This window comes from Lissotriton helveticus, chromosome 3_1 (assembly GCF_964261635.1).
Source record: "Lissotriton helveticus chromosome 3_1, aLisHel1.1, whole genome shotgun sequence".
Taxonomy (NCBI): domain Eukaryota; kingdom Metazoa; phylum Chordata; class Amphibia; order Caudata; family Salamandridae; genus Lissotriton; species Lissotriton helveticus.
This window is the reverse complement of record NC_136061.1, coordinates 1,366,854,107-1,366,873,987: the sequence shown is the minus strand read 5'-3', so window position 1 is coordinate 1,366,873,987 and position 19,881 is coordinate 1,366,854,107. Positions and strand designations below refer to the sequence as shown.

Genomic DNA, 19,881 nt, shown 5'->3' with positions numbered 1-19,881 from the left:
GTGTTGGGGATGCCCAGACGTGGGTCCCAGGCACTCCACACCACTTGGAGTCAAGCTAGCCGGGCTGAAGAGAGGTGTTACCTCGAAACCGGTCCGGTCCTCGGATGCTTGATTCCGGTCTGGGAAAGATATGGCTGTTGTAGTTCGGACTGGACTGTTCCCATGGGGCAACAGGGTCAGAGCTGATTTGCATAAAGCCATTATCTGACCCAGGGTGGTGTGGAGTGCAAAAAAACGATGGATTTGGGCCCAGATCTTTTGACTGGGGGAGTGTGTGACATTGATCCACATTCAGTCCATCACTTGTTGTTTTTTGCAATTGCCGCCCTAAGTGCGCTGGGGATGCCCAGACGTGGGTCCCAGGCACTCCACACCACTTGGAGTCAAGCTAGCCGGGCTGAAGAGAGGTGTTACCTCGAAACCGGTCCGGTCCTCGGATGCTTGATTCCGGTCTGGGAAAGATATGGCTGTTGTAGTTCGGACTGGACTGTTCCCATGGGGCAACAGGGTCAGAGCTGATTTGCATAAAGCCATTATCTGACCCAGGGTGGTGTGGAGTGCAAAAAAACGATGGATTTGGGCCCAGATCTTTTGACTGGGGGAGTGTGTGACATTGATCCACATTCAGTCCATCACTTGTTGTTTTTTATACATGTTGATGCAGCATGGCAGCCAGCCCATATACATGCAGTTATGTGTGCAGACATAAACCTATACTCCAAGATATGTTTTGAAGCATCTAGGCCGTGCTCGCAAGGTGAGAGAATGGCTTCTTTGTATGGTCTGGCATTCTGACAACCTTAAATTTCCCCAGTACCCAATGACCATGGAGGTATCAGTCTAACAGGCAGGTGGCATTACCCATGAGGAGAGTCAAGCCGCCGTAGGCAAAATCACTGCAACTATTTGCGTTAAACTTCTTAGACCCCCATCAGGTGAAGCTGTAAGAGAGGCATTGGGATTCTGTTTTCAAGATGATGTTTGAAAAAATATGTACCTTGGCCCAGTGCTTAATTTGGGCTGGAGGTTTCCTGTGATCAGCATTGGCACTTTTTTCACAGGGCTATAAAATGCTTCTTCCATTGGTGGTGGGCCTGATAGTTATTAAAAATAAAATTACCTGGTCTTCAGACTGGCAGCCTAGTATGTCTTCACAGACTAGCCTACCCTGGTCCAGGCATGGCACTCCATCATCACGTTAGCAATGCCAGTACAACTGCCTGTCACGCAGACCATCATGCTTAGTCAATTTTGCTGATGCAGATTGGATAATTGTGTCTGAGGCCTTCCGCCAGTCTCATGTGGATGAACTGAGGAGTAGCAGGCTTGGACAGCACAGGTGCAGGACTAAGTTTTCTGCAAAGGCACAACACATGAAGAGCAAATTAAAAGTGTGCACACCTAGCTGCCTAGAAATAAAACTAGCTAGCCATATTCTGCCCTCATCGTTGTGTTTGTGACCCACCACCAACTCCAGTCAGATCACTCACTCATCAGTGAGTGGGTAAGCAAGGGCGACAGAGAGCATTATTGGTGCAGGGCCCTTGCTGCTTGCTTGAGAACGTCCAGATTTGGCAAAGCGAATGCACAGGACGTAAGTTAGGCAGTTGACAACAATGGTTCTGTACAATTTGCAAAGATGTGGGTGTGTGTATATAAGTTCACTGATTTGAAAAAAAGAAGGATTGTGAAGCGAGTACAGATGAGAGCCTTAATCCTTTCCTATAACTTCACTTTTTCACATTTACACCAGGAGTTTGTGTGAGTAGTGTCATTTATAGGGGTTTAATTCATTCTAATCCACGTTATAAAAATGTATACACACTCACCTGATCAAATGATACATCTCCTATATGAACTAGCAAACAAAGAAAACCAATGCGCTGAGTAGTTTCCTAAAGGGAACATTGTAACAGAAACAAAGCCATCTGAACCACTTTCCAAGAGGGAAAGGGTATTTAAATCAGAACCATTGGGTTCTTGGTCTAAATTTTGTTGACATCTAAAGGATTGTCTAAAATGTGGTCTCTGAAATAAACACCCCAACTTACAGATTTGACCCTTGGAAATCTAGATGGCACTTGACAGGTTTGATGGACCTTTACCACCACGTTGCGAATGGAGCTGGAACAAAACACAGGTCAGGCATATATCAACTGTAAACACAAGGAGATGATGGACGGAGCGTTGAAACTTTTCAGACACTCACCCCCCAGTCACAGATCTGGGTTGAATCCATCATCGTTCTTTAGCTCAGTTTGCCACCCCAGTTCAGACCCAGCCATATGCAAATCAGTCTTTACCCTGTGCCTCAAGGGAACAGTCCAGGACGAACTGCCAAGCCATGTCTTCCCTGGACCGGAAACAAGCATCCGCGGACCAGTTTTGGGGTAACACCCCTCATCAGCCAGGGTATTTATTTTTATTTTTTTATTTATGAAGTTTTATATAGCGCGTACTTGATCCTGAAGGATATCAGAGCGCTTTACAATACTTTCTATAACAACAGTTGAACCGCATTGTAACAGTTAGGAACATAATTCAAAACAAAAAGTGAGACAACGAATCACGGAGAAACCGTTCCGGTTTCATGTTGAGAAAATGGGACCAATGTTGTTAAGTAACATCGTTTTTCATCCTTTCTTTTGAATCTGTTTACTATTCCAATTTTCAGAAAGAAACATTCTATAATTATAGTGTATTATGCTTCAATAGTTCAGAACGTATTCATTAGCAAGGGACCCATGTCTGGGCATAGCCTGCCAACTTAGGGCGAAAAAAGTAAAAAGGCAGTTCAGGCTAATTTAGTGAGTAATACTGCTCCAATACACAGGGAGGATTTTGTAGGAACAGAATAAAGTACAAACCTAACAAGGAATAAACGAAACAGGGAGCAAACTGCAGGAGGGGTAAAATATAGGGAGATTCCATGTACTGAGGCACCATTAAGATTGTTTGCGGACAGTGATTATGAGCACCTCGGTGCCAAGTGCAGTGGCGTGTGGTCGTTGATAATGGGGCCTTTTTCATGTACTGAACCTGATGGGATACATAGGAAAGAGTGGCCAACTGGAGGGCATCACAGATGTATGAGAACCTGCGGGGTGCCACTGATTGCAGGGAGCAAGCATTTCATAGGCGGATATTGCAGAAGTAGTAATATATTGAGAAACCTTCTGAAAACAAAATTTAAGTCTGCAAATTGTGGTTTTTCACTTTAAACCTAAACCATATTGTGAAAGAAAGCATGACAGACTACTTGGTGCAAAAAGATGAGCAATAAAACAATTGGAGGAGTTTTCTGTAAATAAATGCGGGGGTAATGGTAAGGTGCCAAGAAGAACGTCGACAGAACATTAGCCCAACAGTTCAAGCCAAAAGGTAAAAATTATGTAAAAATATACTGATCAGCCAATGCAAAAAGCTGATAGAAAAACCGGCTGAGGTCTCATACTAGCCAAAAGAGTTACAACAAAAAGCATTTGTAGTATTTATTCATTCACCAACTCAAGTCCGTAAAGCAAGAGCATAAAATTAGCTGTCAATAGATAACCTTTTTCTGAGCTGGAATATGAAGTAGCGGGAAATAAAGTTCATGTGAAAGGCACTCTAAAAAAACCAGCCCTCTAACTTCCAAACACGGATCCCTTTATGAGAAAGCAGAGACGCTGAATTTTTTAAAGTCCTTTCACATCACACCTCATTGGGATGGACAGAAAAGGGAATAAAAGAAGCTGCTTAAGTAAAGTACTCCAATAACTTTGAGTTGAATTGGCGCTATAGCACTTTACATGAGCACCAGTTATATTAAAAGAAGACTTTCATTTTTAATAGGCACTAGGACATTAAATGATTTGCCCAGAATCATAGGATATGGAACCGACGCCGAAACTTGAACCAGGTTACCCGGTTCCAAAACTGGCCGGTCTGGTCATTACGCCACATCCTCTCCCCAATGTGTAGTTAGACATGATACAATTTGGGGGTCACTCACCTCTAGGTAAATGTGCAGTATCATTATGTACATAGTACACAAAGAATCCTTGCAGTATCAATAGCGGTGTAAAAACACGTTGGTGATTTTGTTTTTTAAAGGGCTGCAGAAGTCCAACTGTTTACAGGAAAAACCATGTGGAGTGCAGCTGACCATTGCGAACTCCAGGTAGTAATCTTAACAGCCAGCATAATACATGTTTGTGAGAAAAACTTTGTAGCACTGCACGCCTCGAAATAGGACCACCCCAACTTTAGATCGGAGACACATAAGTCATAGAGCACTATTCCCTTTAACTATTGACAACTGACAAAAAATGGACCCAGTTCTTCTGGGATCGTTAACTATTGGCAACCCACACCTTCGTACGTCATCCACCCACACCCAAACAGTCAGCTATTAAATTACCTCACAGCACTGTGTGACGCTACATTAAAAACAGGGCACAAGTGCGGGGTACACTGCGTCCACCCACTCTTTTCAAAGGGTGGACGCCATCCACGCTGCCAAGAAGTTGGGCGCCACTGAAAAATATGCTGAATTCGTCCCAGTGTAATTTGCAAACACCAGGAAACATTTAGCAGCGCCTGCACGTTGTTGTCTGCTTTCGATCCGCAACAACGTCCAGGCGGGATAGGGCTCTCTTATTTCAGACTTCTGCTGGGCCCATATCAAAGACCGAATCTGAGGGGTCGTCAGGCCTACATTTGTTAGTGTCTCCTGGCTGGGAGCAGTCAGGAGCCTCACGCCTAGAAGCAAATGCAGCAGAGAGGAAAGAAAGGCTCACACCTTGTTAGGTGCACTTCACACATATTTAAGAGAGGCAGCTTTTCACTTTGTTCAGGCTCTGTTTAGGAGATACACATGCACTGTAAGAATGTCAGATGTGTAGGTCTTTCCCAGTATTTACACAATACTTACTACCCCTGAGGAGCTGTTGTAATAATTTAAATATCACTATTTTTTCTTGTATAGCACTACGGGTAGAGGAAGTTTACGCTGACAAAAGGCAACATTGTTTTATGTGAAGCTTACTAAAGTGTGAATCTTCAGGAGGATTTCCCTGTATATTGGAAATGTGCTCCAAAGTACTCATGATAGACATGTTAAACATATATTTAAGGGCTTAAGATCTGATGTCACTTCTTATGATACCACTTTCTGTGATGTCACGCGCCGCAATGTCACGCGCCATGATGTAAAGAGCCTTGATGTCACTGATTAACTAGGTTAGTCCCCCCACTTCTTTTTTTAGGACTTGTGCCCTGATTAAATAAATACGTGCAACGAGAGGTCGACAACAGCAGCTGCCATTGCACAAATAATTTGCATTCTGCAGGGAGGTCGAGCACACCCCCTCCACCAGTGCTGTGCTGAAACACTGAAATAAGCATCATGCAGTGAATAGCAATTCACTGCATCTGAGGCGTGCAATCACTACTGGTAATTCTGTGTGCGCTCGAGGAGTGGCCGGACGATTATAAGGCTGCAGAGGTGCGTTCTCCAATTTACACGGGCACAGGCTGCAAGTACGCCACCAAGCAAGACAAGAAATACTCTTTCGTTCCTATTGAAACGCGTGGGCTTTAAAACAGGCGCTGTGCAAGCAAAAAAAAACCAAAAAGTTCTGCTTCAAAAGCGGATTAAAACAGAGGAAATTAAGTGCCAAGCACAGGAACCAATGAAAAGCAAGGAAAGCTGTGCAGGCGAAAGCTAAAAACTCCTAAATTTGCAAACATTTCTTGTGGATTGGAGTGGGGGCTATAAAAGCATACATGCGCTGTGAACTGTTTTTCTTTGTTGCCTTGAAAAGCTCAGTTTTGCAAAATGGATGATTTTACTTTTTATTTTATTTTACAGAGTTTTATATAGCGCATACTTCACCCGAATTGGGTATCAGAGCGTTTTACATAGCACCAGTTGTATTGCATGAAGACACATTCATTTATTTGGTAAGGCACGGGGAGATCAAGGGCCAGATGTAGGTAATTTTATTTTACCACTTCTTAAATACCGAATCATACCGATTCGGTATTTAAGAAGTGGTAAAATAGAGGGGGGGGAGGTGTAGGTATTTCTGAATCGGTAAATAACGAATCGTTAAGATTCGGTATTTACAGATTCTGTAAATACCGAATCGGTAATGCCCATTGATTCCTATGGGCATTGAAGCCCATAGGAATCAATGGGCATTACCGAATCGGTATTTACAGAATCGGTAAATACCGATTACAGCAAGGGTGCAGGGGGTGTCACTTTGACACCCTCCAGCACCCCAAATACAGGCATGTGTGCCATGTGGCACACAGACATGCCCTAAGGGCATGTCAGTGTGTCACATGGCACAGGTGTGCATGCATAGATGTGCATGCACACCTGTATTCGGTATTTTACCACCCAATTGGATTGGGTGGTAAAATACCGAATTCTGAAGGCCTGTAGCACTGTCAACAGTGCTACCTACATCTGGGTTTTACCGAATCGGTAAAATTACCAATTCGGTATTTTACAGATTCGGTAAATTTACCGTTTCGGTAAATTCACAGAATCTGTAAAATATTTGCCCCTACATCTCGAAAACCAATTACCGGACGGTAACGGCGGAAATCGGCCGTTACCGACCGGTAATTGGCGACCTACATCTGGCCCCAAGTGATTTGCCCAGAATCACGGGATGTTCAGCGTCACTGCCGAGACTCTAACCCAGTTCCCCAGATTCAAGGTCGACCGCCCTAGCTGTTAGGCCAACTCCTCTCCCCAAGATACTTTCCTGTATTGACTCCCTTGTCAGTGCTGGAACTGGGTCTGTAGGCAGCATTGCTATCGGCTTCAAAATTGATCCCAAAGTAGGCCCCAAGAGAACTAGGAACGTCACCCTAGCCCGTTTCAACTTCGCAATGGAGCCAAAGCTAATGGGGGCGCAGCACAGCATTGGGGAAGCAGAGTTAATCTTACTTAGATTCACACTATGGGTTCTGCAGACTACAGCAGATGTAAGTGGCTGATGTTAACTATGCTATGTTACAGCTATTAAGCTCTTTGACAGGTCTACACATTTTAAGGAAATGAGTCAATTTCTACCCAATCGTCACTTTCATACAACCACGCTATGGTTTAATCTATGTTTCATCCAGGTAACTTTCGTGCAAGTTCCTTTATCATCTTCAACCCCACTGAAATCAGTAATTAAATGTCACACTCCAAAATCATCATACCACCGCATGTAGCACTAGCATTAGGCTAACTTTAGGAGAGTAAATAAGATTACCCAAACTAAGGAAATTCATAAGAAATCATTGCATTTGTTGGACAGGGGTACAAAGTATGTATAAGTCACCACGAGCCAGGATCTGTGTAATGGGTAGGGAAACAGAGCAGGTACGGATCAGTAGGATTACAAGATAGGGGGGCCCTTGCTCTCAGTTACTATTTGCAACAAAAATTCATCCTTTTTTGGTCATGCTGGAGCCGAATGAGCGTATCAAATCTATGATTTGTGGACAATATCAGGTATGTGTCCTAGCCTATGCAGATGACATAGCGGTGGCATCTTCAGACCCTGTGGCAGCAGTCATTGAGATAGAAAGATTAGTTGGCATATTTGGCAAGGTTTCAGGTTATAAGTTAAATGCCTCCAAAACACAGATTATATGTACTAAGCTAGCATGCCCGGGAGATGTACAATCTATCTGTGATAGGTTTATATGGGGACAAAGAAAAGCACAACAAGCTTTTAAATATATGATGTTACCATGTAATCGGGGGGGAGTGGTCTGTTCCCAATTTTATATTTTACTATTATGTATGTAGTCTTCAAAACATGTGGATATTGTTGACAGGTGAAGAAGAATCAATAGCGGAAACACCATCAATATGCCAAATGTTGTTAGGAGTAGAAGCCAGAAACTTCTTAGTTAAGTTTTATGAACCAAGTTATTTTCAAAAAACTAGGTTTAAAGTTGTACTTGCAGCCTACAAAGTTTGGAAGGTAGTACGGAACGTGTTAGGAATACCACGGTTTAACTATTATACACAGCTGGATGGGTCTGTTATTTTTCCTGCTATATTTTGGGATGTCAGGATGTCGAGTTGGAGGGCTAACGGGATCAGATTATTAGGAGATCTCTTTGAGGCTGGGACGTTAGATTCATTTATAGGGTTAGTGAATCAATCAAGGAATTTGTAAAGCGCACTACATACCCGTGAGGGTCTCAAGGCGCTGGGGAAGGGGGGACGCCGCTACTGATCGAAGAGCCAGGTCTTGAGAAGTCTTCTGAAGGTCAGCAGGTCTTGGGTTTGTCGAAGGTTGGTGGGGAGGGTGTTCCAGGTCTTGGCGGCGAGGTGGGAGAAGGATCTGCCGCCGGCGGTCGTTTTCCAGATGAGTGGGACCGTGGCTAGGGCGTGGCTGGCTGGCTAGATAAGGACTCCAACAAAAGGAATTTTTTAAATACCTCCAAGTTCGGGATTTCTTGTTTAAACATCATATATGTGAGGGAATAAGAAGGAGGGCTCGGGTCGGTGTTTTGTATACTATGCTAATTGAAACCCAAACTGACGACATGGATGCACAAACAGCTAAATGAAGGGACTGGTTGGGACACGAGAGAGAGTATGTGCAACAATCAATTGATATGGCTGGGAAGATCGTATTGTCGGCAAATTTGAAAGCACAACATTATAAGACGATCTTTCATTTGTATCATACACCTTTGAAGATGATGAAGTGGGGGGGTTCCAATGATGCCAAAAGTTTTAGATGCAGTATGGAAAAAGCTGGGATGGTTCATGTATTTTTTTATTGCAAAGTGCTTCAGCAATTAAGGCTTCAAATAGAATACTTTTTGTCTGCAATTTTAGGACAATAAATTTGCTTGACGAGAGACATAATGCTGACGGGTATAGGTGATAATGTAACGTTAGGCGAGCCAACATAAACATTTAGATATATTATATTTATTACAGCCTCGGTGGCACGTTTATGAATTGCTTCAGTCTGGCTGCAGCGAGAAGCCCCTACGTTTGAGATGTGGCAGGCTAAATTCTATAATATTTTTTTTAATTTAGAATATAGCCTTTACTCTCTTAAATCACTGAAGCGTAAAATCTAGGTATGCAGATTTGGCACCCGATAGTAGAATATTTTAATTAATTCTATGGCTTAGGTAAAATTCATTATGGGTATAATTCTCTTCTTTTTTTGATTTGCTTTTTATATTAATTGGATCTATGTCATGACTTGATATATTGTGTTATGAATTTTCATAATTGGATATGTAATACGTTTTGATATTTGATATGGGCTGCACAATAAAGATTAAAATAAAAAAAAACATCATTGCATTTCGGAAAAAAGCAATAGAACATTTATATGAACGCGATTATTAATAGGCAGTAGAGTTGGCTGGAAATGTAACTTTATTTTAAGGTTTGTTTTCCATATAAAACTGCATATATGTGGCATAATGCTGTGAAGTGCTTCCGTGCCATCAGCCAAAACACAGCCCTTCAATAAACCATTTTAGCTAAATTAAATCTGTCTTGGAAAAACAATTACGCGTAAAACGCTGATAAAGACCTTAATGATTTCATTCTATCAAAAGTAAACATACCACAAAGCAGAAGAAAAAGCTGAATTTTGCAACTTGACATGCAGTTAACTTTCCAACGCTCTTTAATATTGATCCATTGTCCTTAATAGTCGGATAGGACATGCGAGATAACTTTGCTTCCAACGCATGGTTCGCTGGAAGCTGACGAACTTCCATGATATTACTGAACCGAACACGAGGCTTCTTTGGAGCTTGAGAACAAAAACAGAAGACAAAGAGTAGTTAGTTCTATCTGTAGGACTACAGAAAGACTGAACACTTCTATCTGCAACTGTATTTAGATTGGCTGTAATAAACAAAATAACGTACAAATAACTTAATAACTTAGAGCCATGGAAATTACAAAGTAGCCACAAGATTGTTCTCGCATGTCTTTATTTAAATCTGCAACCTCCTGGGATTTTAAGAGAATCGGAGTGGCCAGAAGACATCAAATTGGTACAGCATAAAACGACTAAAATAAACTAACATTTGTGAGCATCTTTAAACCTCTCAAGACTACAATGAGTTGGTTGCTGTTAACATTTTTTAGAAGTACCACACTCTATACTTTCCAAATAACTTAACAAAAATGTAAATTAAACATTGACAATAATAGGTAATGGTGTGTAGGACAGCAGTGAATGGTTGCCCTAAACAAAAGTAAAGTGGAGACAGAATAAAATAACATAACGTGTATTTGTAAAGGGCACGTTCACCTGTAGGTATCTTGGCGCTGAATAACAGATGTTTACTGTTACCCAACTCAATGGTACTCAGTTTATCGACCTCAGATGGATGAAAGGCTGAGTGGACCCGCCGGGATTTGCATCTGTGACCACGAGGTCGAACACAGGCCCCTGCAGTGGACGAATTAGTCCACTGAGCTACCAGACCCGGTTTACCTGAATAGTGAGTAATCTCTTTTATGCAAATTAGAAAAGAAATTGAAGCAACGCAGATTGAGGTGAATAATGAAAAGCGTCTTGTGAGAAAAAATGTGGTGTAACTGGGCTATTGGTTTTAGCACAATGTCGATGGTAGATACAAAAACAACAATTTAGTGCTAAAAACAACCTGCCTTAGGACTTTGCAACACAGCGGTCTGTTCCTCGATGCATCTGAGAATCCCTATCATCATGTTTTGCTGCTTACTATGCATATGCTAAGTGAATGTGTTGGAATATTACCGCTGACCCCTTGTTAGATCTAGCATCTGTTGGCATGGTTTCCCCTGTCGTTTTTGCTTCTGAACTCCTATTTTTGACTGTGTGCTGACTTTTGTATTTGCTGGCTTTAGGGCTCTGGGCACTTAACCTCTGCCTCTGCTCCCACTGCAGCGCGTGTGTGCAGTTTTAAATTGTCCTTTCGACCTGGAAGTATATGCACTCTCCAGGGCCAAACCTTTGTTTTATTACACGTAAGGCACACCCAAGGTAGGCCCTCATTAGCCCCATGGCCACGGTGCAGTGTATTTAAGAGGTAATGACACGTACAAGTGAGTTTTACATGTCCTGGTAATGAAAAACGAATGAACTCGGGTTTCACTACAGCCAGTTCTATTGCTCCCATAGGTTAGAATTGAGTGGAGTGGAGAAGCGTGGCTCACTGGTTAGAGGAGGCAGACCTGGAAGCAGAGGTCAGCCCGGGACCAGGGTTCAATTCCCGGCTCGGCGGGGTCTTGAGTCCTAAAATGTCCATGGACTCGACAATTCTCGCTCCGGTGCCTACTCGATTCACGGGTTCACACTCTGCGACTCTGGGCAATAGCTTGCTTAATCTCCACAACGGCCCCTCGCGGCGGGATGCCTGGTTTTCACCTTGCGGATACCCTGCCGGGGTTATCTCACAGGGGAATACCAGGACGGGTTCCCTAAGCAAGCGCTTAGAAACCGCTTGGTGATTTGCGCTATATAAATTCCTGTACATTTACATGTACATTTACATTTAGAATTGAGGCTGCCTAGTAACATCTTACCAGGGAATCTTCCAATTGGGAGTTGATAGAAAATTGGAGTTTGGTGTCTCTGGACTCACAATTTAAAAACACCTTTTAGTGAAGGTGGTTTTTAGATTGTAGGTCTGAAAATGCCACTTGTAAAAAGTCTAAGTTTTCTTACTTAACCATTCTGTGCCTCTGTATGTCCCAGAATATACATCTGGGTTGGATGACAGCTGGGCTTTGTGAAATGACTCTAGACAGTCGCACACAGAGGGAGCTGAGGTGTGCCCTGCATATCCTGATGGCCCATCACCAAGCTGATGAGCCTTCCTGAGCTAGAATGGTGGGAGGAACGGTCACTTGAACCAGGCTAGAAATGTGCCCATCCTCACACAAAGAAGTCTCCACCCATAGTGTCTCTGGAGGCAGGGCCAGGAAAGGTCTGGTCTTGTGCACTACAAACACCTTTCAATGAAGTTTCCCTACTTCAAAGGCTAAGATGGGTATAAGAACTGGGCCTCTGACACCATATACTCGGAACACTTCTGGTCTAAGGATATTTTGCCAGAAAATAGAGCTGTTGGGCAGCCAGGATGGACTACCACTTTGCTGTTTGCCTTGCTGTGTTGGCCTGCTACTTGCTGCTTCTGTCCTGGGAGTGAGAGGACTGGACTTTGCTCTCTACATTCTGCTTTCTAAAGTTTCTCCAAGGACTTAAGTTGAGCTTGCCTCTTATTGGAAGTCTCAGGGCCATCAAAGAAGTCACCTGTGATACCCGGGTTCATCTGCTAGGAATCCTTCTTGACAAGTGGGGCCAATTCCAGTACCTGGGTCCTTGGAAGTGAGTTTCTGTGGTACAAGAAGAAACCGACGTCGAGCAACTTCAGAACCAGCGCCTGTTGCAATTCTGACGCCGTGCCGCTGCCTACACGGAAACCGTGCCCCAATTGACGCACCAACCGCAACTAACAATGCAGGCCCCGGCAACGACACAGCACCTCCGAAGAACCAGCACTGCGGGAGCCCCAAGCCCCGCACCACCAACGTCTGTGACGCACCGCCCCGACTCAGATGTCACAGCTGTGGTCCAGTGGTTCGACATCGATGCTGTGAAACCACAGCCTCGCGATTGACTGCCAACTGCATTATCGATACCATACATCAGTAAGGAACCGACGCATCACCTCACTTGCGCACAGCATTTCCCCTGGGCGTTAGCTGCTCCGCCTCCAGGAACCGACTCCTCACCTGCTTCAGTTTGATTATCTAAATAAAAAGGCAAACCTACTCAAAAAGGACGAGGGCTTGAAGTCATTTTTTACATAACACGCGGTTCCTTTTGAAAAAATATTTGTGTACTTAAATAAAAGCACAATGGCAGAAATCAAAATATGGTAGGATGAAGTCAGGGAAGAAAACACTGGGATCATATGCAAGTAATGATTCAAAACAAAAAAAACTTGTGATATTTAGTGTATATTTTTAAAAAACATATACACAATATAACATATCCCATGTAAAAAAAAAAAGAGAGAGACATATACAGAAAAACAACCATATACATTTATACGACTATAAACGGAAAACAAGGGTTCCCAAGACCAAAGGCAAACTACCTCAATTTGGTTTACACAACATTTTTAAAACACCCCTTCTCTTGAAAGGATTGAATTATACAGTTTGTTTTGATATTGCCGATGTTTCAACCGCTACAGAATATGGGGTCTCATCCAAACCATAAAGTGTAAGGGACACCTGGTGAAAGGAAAATAGATACTTAGTATCTGGGCCTGAAAATAAGGGCCACAGTATACTACAAGGCCATCCTGAATCTAATGGTAAAACATGAGTCAAGCTAAGTTTTTTTTGTTCTATCACCTCCACGTTCATTCTGAGGAATCAACTCTAATGCAAAGAATCGCATTGCTTTCCAATCACTGTTTTGCCATTGAGCCAGATGTTTTGCTGTAGCATAATTCAAGTCTTTGTTCTTTACTTCTCTTATACGTTTTAATATTCTCTTCTTCAACATGCATGTTGTACTTCCTATATATTGTTATCCACAGGCACATTCTATGACATAAATTACAAATTTTGTGTTGCAAGTGATTTTGTGTTGGATTTTAATGATTTTGCCTTCTTTGTATATTATGTTTTTTGTATTAATCCCCACTATGCACGCCTTGTAGTTCTGCATTTTGTGAAACCATTTTGTCGTTCTTTTAGCCAGTTCTTTTTAGGTTTCTTCTGCTGGTGGCTTTGAACAAATTGGTCTTTAAGACGTTTTGTTTTTCTGTAGGTTACTAATGGCCATGGCCTTAAAGAAGTACATATGTCCGGATCCTTAGATATCAAATGCTAATGTTTTTTAATCATGTTAATGAATTTTTTACTTTCTTTTCTGTATGTTATTATGAATCTTGATGCCTCTTGTTTTTGGTCTCTGGCTATCAATGCTGGGTTTTTTTTCCAAGGGATCAGCGTTACTGTACATGGTTTGTTTTTGACTTTTTCCACAAATTTTTTATGTCTCTTTGTTTGTATCCTCTATTTTTTAATCTAAATGCTGTTTCTTCAAATTTATCTTCGGCATCTTTGGAACAATTCCGTCGCATTCTGAGGCTCTGCCTTGAGTGGCGATCCGGATAGGCCGGGCCAAAGTCACAAACAGATCTGCAGTCTCAGTAGTAAACTACAGATCCCAGCATGCACTCACACTGCAAGTTAGGTAAGTTGTTTTGCCCGGCAATGGTGTAGTCCATTACAATCAGGATAATTGAGAGCGCTGTTTAGGACTGTGGCAGTTGAGGTTAATAAAACCAAATTTCCCTCCAGAGTCCCAAAAGCCTCAAACACACAAGTCCGCTCCTAGGATGGCCTGGAAAACACAGATGCAGTGATCCAGATTCCTTGGTATAGACACAAACTGCAATTTGCAGCGGCACATATACCAAGGGCGGTGGGTCAGAACTTTTCCATTACCATGGATTACGTGAGGCTTGCCGTAGCTGCCCGGATCACTATCCTCTTGGTGAGACGGGTCTCCTAGTTTGCGCTATACCTATATGCATAAATAAAGTTAGGACCTAGTTTCCATAGGAAGGGCATTATTTGCCAATAACTTTGGTGTCATTTGACAAATCCATGCGGAATTCTCAAAACTAGTATGACACTCACTTCAGCTGCTGTCTTGTAAGTTTCGCAGTGATCAGTCAATCGGGGGGCGAGAAAAAGGGGGGTCCCAAAACACGTTTTCCCTGTGTTCATTTCCATTGAAATTTTATGCACCACTACAGCCCGAAATGCTGAATGGAATTACACCAAATTTTGCAGAAAGGTAGCTGTTGGTCCAGAAAGAGACCATTTGCTAATTGGCATAAATTTGTTAATAGTTTTGAAATATTAAGGAACATCCAAATTTGTTTTTATAAGGTTGAGGATCCTCCGAGGATCTGACAGTCTCCGTGCTCATATCCGATTGGCTGCCAACACTTCAAACCAGGAAGTGTTGGCAGCCATCTTGGGATTCTGCTTCAGTCTAGTCCCACAAAAAACGTTGTAAGGATATATATATGTGTGCATTTACTAAATAGATATGCACAATCTTGTATTTATGCCTGTAAATATATTAAAATTACACATGTATAAATGGTGTAAGTTGATGCTACGGAAGTCTTGGGGATGCAGAGCTCCGCTCTATGTGTTATTTGACAAATTTTTTTTTCTAAGTACATGTATATATAAATAGCCGCTTTTCTCTCCCTATTGAAAGGAGTTTGTGAGACGCACACGGTATCCAGATTTGGCAGACAGCCTTTTATTGCAGTGTGAGGCACCTGACGCGTTTCGTTTGGGCTGCAAACTTCTTCAGAGATGACGCCTCAATCATGCAAATGTTCGTGAGTGGGTTCAGCTAATTGTTCTCACTTCTATGCCCCGCCTCTTGACGCTGCTGGCGGTTTGCTGGGCATTGTGGTAGCTGAAGTCCACTGCGGCATTGGGTGTTAGTCACTGGCGTTTTGCTGCATGGGGTAAATGTTGTTACCTTCACTCGGCAGAGTGTCAGTTCCGATCTGCAGACAGGGATTTTGTTAACGTTGCCAGTCCCCTCAAACGTGGTTGACTCTGCAGGTTATGTGCTGCAGTTCTGCTCTTTGCGCGAAGGTCGGTGACCTGTTAACTGGTTTTCCTGGAATAGATATGCACAATCTTGTATTTATGCCTGTAAATATATTAAAATTACACATGTATAAATGGTGTAAGTTGATGCTACGGAAGTCTTGGGGATGCAGAGCTCCGCTCTATGTGTTATTTGACAATTTTTTTTTTAAAGTACACATGTATATATATATATATATATATATATATATATATATATATATATATATATATATATATATATATATATATATATATATATATATATATATTTACAGCAACTCCCTCGAAGAAAGAGCAGAGGCCACAGCGGGGGTTGACAGGGAGATCACTTTATTCCGTCAGATGCACTCTTTACAGGCGAATGCATTTCGGCATTTCATATGCCTTCTTCAGCGCCAAGAGTTTCACGGGCAGATGCAAGTGACATCGTGTTTAAATAATAGCCCCTTACTGATAGGTTAAGGTCCGCCCCGCCCCTGGAACAGTGTCCTTTCTTTCTAATTGTAGTGCACTCGGTACTTGTGCACCACGAATCCCAGAATGCAGCAGGGGTCCAGGTAAGAAAGGCGGGTGATTTACATTATCATTTGCGGAAAATAGCTGTTTCACGATGTCATCCAACCTATTCCCATGCATAAGAAGAAATGTCAATGTCCCCCTGCGGGTGGAGCGACAACAAGCAGGTGCTGGCAACGGGGTAAGGACAACCCCGCAAAGTTATGTTTGAGCGAAACAAAAAATTAAGCCGCACTCTTCCTGAACGATTTCAAAAACAGGTTTTATTCACCCATTCTCTTCCCGCACTCCTACACGTTTCGAACTTTACAGTTCGTGTTCACGGTAGCATTATAAGTCCTTCCTTGATTTTCACTCTTTTATACTGGGACTCCACTGTTGCCATTAGGAGGCATTGTGGGCTCTGTAGTTTCCATTTAGGTACAAAGTTTATCTATGGCGCTACCTATCAGTGTACCGCCTTTCATGCCACTAGTCATTGCTGTAAATGTAATACCTAAGTGGTATTCTAATAAGTACTGGAGTGGTCGCACAATAATGCTAGATTACCACCTGTCGACGATTGATAAATCGAGATGTGTGTGGTTACCCGTATACGGCTTAATGCCTCGGGTCCATGATTTTTAATTAAGTTGTTGTGAGCTAAGTGCTCAATGCAATGATTGGGTATATGTTAGGCGGGTTCACTTCCAGGCGCGATCCTTAGATACGAGAAATATAACTACTAATAAACAATTGATACTTAGTCACAGCTCTCAAACCTTAGAAATAAATTCACCTTTTAGCATTATAAATCAAATCTTAACAATGTGTTAAGAATATTGAGACGGGACAATGCAATAAGGTTTAGGGGAAAAAAAAAATCCTTTTTGAAAGTTCTGAAAAAAGTGTCTTGAACGAAGTTTTCGCGAAAGTTTCTATGAGTCACAGTCTCTGAGTTCTAGCAAAGGCAAAGATTTTAACATGTTTACATTGTGACAGATGTGCACGTTTTGTCGCACTTTTCTACTGTTGGATAGTCTCATAAGTGTACATACATCTACTCATCCATATTCAGACCTTTTGGGACCTTTGTTTTAAATCGAATGATTAATTTAGATTCCAGGGGTCTTAATTTCTGGAGCCTGTCCCCTCCTCTTTCATGTTCCATCACCATGGCAATTCCTGAATATTTGATATTTTGCCAGGTTTTGTTTTTGTGGCTAATTATGTGTTTGGCTATGGCATATGATGTGTCTTTATTCTGGATCGCCCTTATGTGTTCTAGCATCCTCTTTTTCACGGCACAGATCGTGGATCCAATATAACGCTTGCCACATTCACATTCAATTAAATAGACCACAAAATGTGATTCACATGTGATTTTTGTCGTGATTTCAAAGGTGTTTCCATTTGGGTCTTTTAGAGATTTCATATTCCGGCCTTCTTTGCATGCCTTGCATGACATGCATTTTGTAAAGCCTCGTTGACGTTTTTGAAGCCATGTCTCATCTTTTTTCAAAGTGAACTGACTATTCACCAGAATATCCTGAATGGAGGGTGCTTTTCTGTAAGAAACTAGCGGTTGATTACCAATCCGGTTTCCAATGTTGGGATCCTCTTTGAGCACAATCCAAAATTTGGTGAGAGTTTTCTTGATTTGGAAACTTTCTTTTGAGTATGTCAAAATAAAACGCGGTGTATCTTCTTCATCAGGTTGGTCTGATTTTTTCTTTACTATAAGTGTCTCCGCTCTTGTTTTGGCTCTTGCTCTTTCTTCTCCCGGGATAATGTCGCTGTGCTTGTATCCCCTTTTGGTGAACTGTGTTTTCGCATCTTTGAATTTGTTCTCCATTTCGGTTGTTTCTGAACAATTTCTTTTCATTCGGAGAAATTCTCAGTAGGGAATACTTTTCTTCAGCGAAATTGGGTGAAAGCTAGACCCATGCAGGATACTGTTTGTTGATGATTTTTTGCGGAATAATGTTGTTTGGAGTTTATTGTTGTTTATGTACACTTTTGTGTCCAAAAAATCTATTTCTCTTTCTTGAATATTGAATGTAAACTTCAGACCCACTTCGTTGTTATTTAAGATTTCAATGTATTCCAGCAGTTTTGATTTCGTACCACTCCATAGGAGAAAAAGGTCATCGATGAACCTTAGCCATAATACCACGTGATTGGTATAGGAGTCGTTCTCTCTCCAAGCTATGCATCTCTCCCACCAACCCATGGTGAGATTAGCATAGCTCGGAGAGAAGGAAACTCCCATTGCTGTCCCACGTTTTTGTGAATACATTTTGTTGTTGAAAATGAAAACATTGTTGGTAAGACATGTTTCAATCATGCTCATGATCATCCTAGTGTGTTGAATCTCACCAATGGGTCTTTGTTTCAGAAAATAGGAAATCGCATTAAGTCCTATATGATGATCAATGGATGTGTATAAGGAGACAACATCAATTGTCACCAATAGGTATTCTGGCTGCCATGTCGTCTCCGTCAGAATTCTCAAAAAATCACCCGTGTCCTTGATAAATGAACTTAAAGTGGGAACTATTGGGGCCAGAAAAAAATCCACATATGATGATATATTTTCAAATAATGATCCGCAACTTGATATTATTGGGCGTGCTGGGGGTTTGTGTAATGTTTTGTGTATTTTGGGCAGAAAATAAATTGTTGGAATTATTGGGTGAGTTACTGTTAAAAAGTCCTTCTCATTTTGATTGAGTAATCCCTTTTGGTACCATTCCTCAATTTGTTTGTGTATTTTTTCTGTCATTTCTGCGATTGGATTTTCTGGAATCATTGTGTAGTTCTCAACTTCATTCAATTGTCGGTTTGCCTCTTCAATGCAATCTAGTTTGTTCTGAATTACAATATTTCCACCCTTGTCGGCTGGTTTCACTTCGATATTCTGATTTTCTTTTAGAGATTGTAGTGCTTGTCGTTCACTCAATGAAAGATTTTCTTGTTTATTGGTGTTTGTATATTTCATTGTGTCCAGTTCTGCTGCTACTAAATCTTGAAAAACATCTATACGATTGCCAGGATGGAGTACAGGGCATCATTTTGATTTTCTCTTGAATTTAGTTCTTGGATGGGTGTCAGATTTTATTCCCATGTCCCTTAGAAGTTGTGTGTCCGTTGTTTCTGTTGCCTCTATTTGGTGCGCTAATTTAAATGCAGTTCTCATACTTGGTATTTCCGAAATAGCCAATGTTTTTGGTTGTTCATTTTGGGTTATAGGTATTGCTGTTGTTATTCCCATATGAGTTTTGGAAAATAATTTTTTGAGCTTGAGTTTGCGTATATATTTGTACATGTCTATTTTAGTTTCAACAATGTCTTGATGTTTTTCCGGGCAGAATGTAAGCCCTTTGTTTAACACTCTTTTTTCTATAGCCGAAAGAATATAGCTGGAAAGATTGATGATTAAATTGGGTTCAGTTTCTTTTTTATTTTCAGAATTAATTTTCTGGTCACTGTCCTGTTGCGCAACGGATATCTTTGTTTTTCTTCCTCTTCTGGTTTTGCGTTTTGAATAGTGTTTGCGAATTGACCCCTTCCACAGCCACGGCCCCTTGTATTTCCTCTGCCTCGACTTCTTCCTGTTGTTTTCGGATTCTGTTGATCTTGATAGAGCAATTGCATCTCGTCTAAAAAAGACTATTTCTTGGTTGGTTTTGGGGTTGCCC

General features: G+C 41.7%; 1 protein-coding gene across 2 annotated transcripts in view; it reads right to left on the bottom strand.

The window, feature by feature from the left end:
* The window catches only part of SLC35F5 (solute carrier family 35 member F5), a 786,684-nt gene that overhangs the window by 478,902 nt on the left and 287,901 nt on the right, over positions 1 to 19,881 (bottom strand). For both annotated transcript variants that reach the window (XM_078682012.1, XM_078682011.1), the window contains one exon: positions 9,604 to 9,794. In XM_078682012.1, the coding sequence (XP_078538138.1) occupies positions 9,604 to 9,794 (191 nt within the window). The remainder of the gene's footprint in view (positions 1 to 9,603; positions 9,795 to 19,881) is intronic.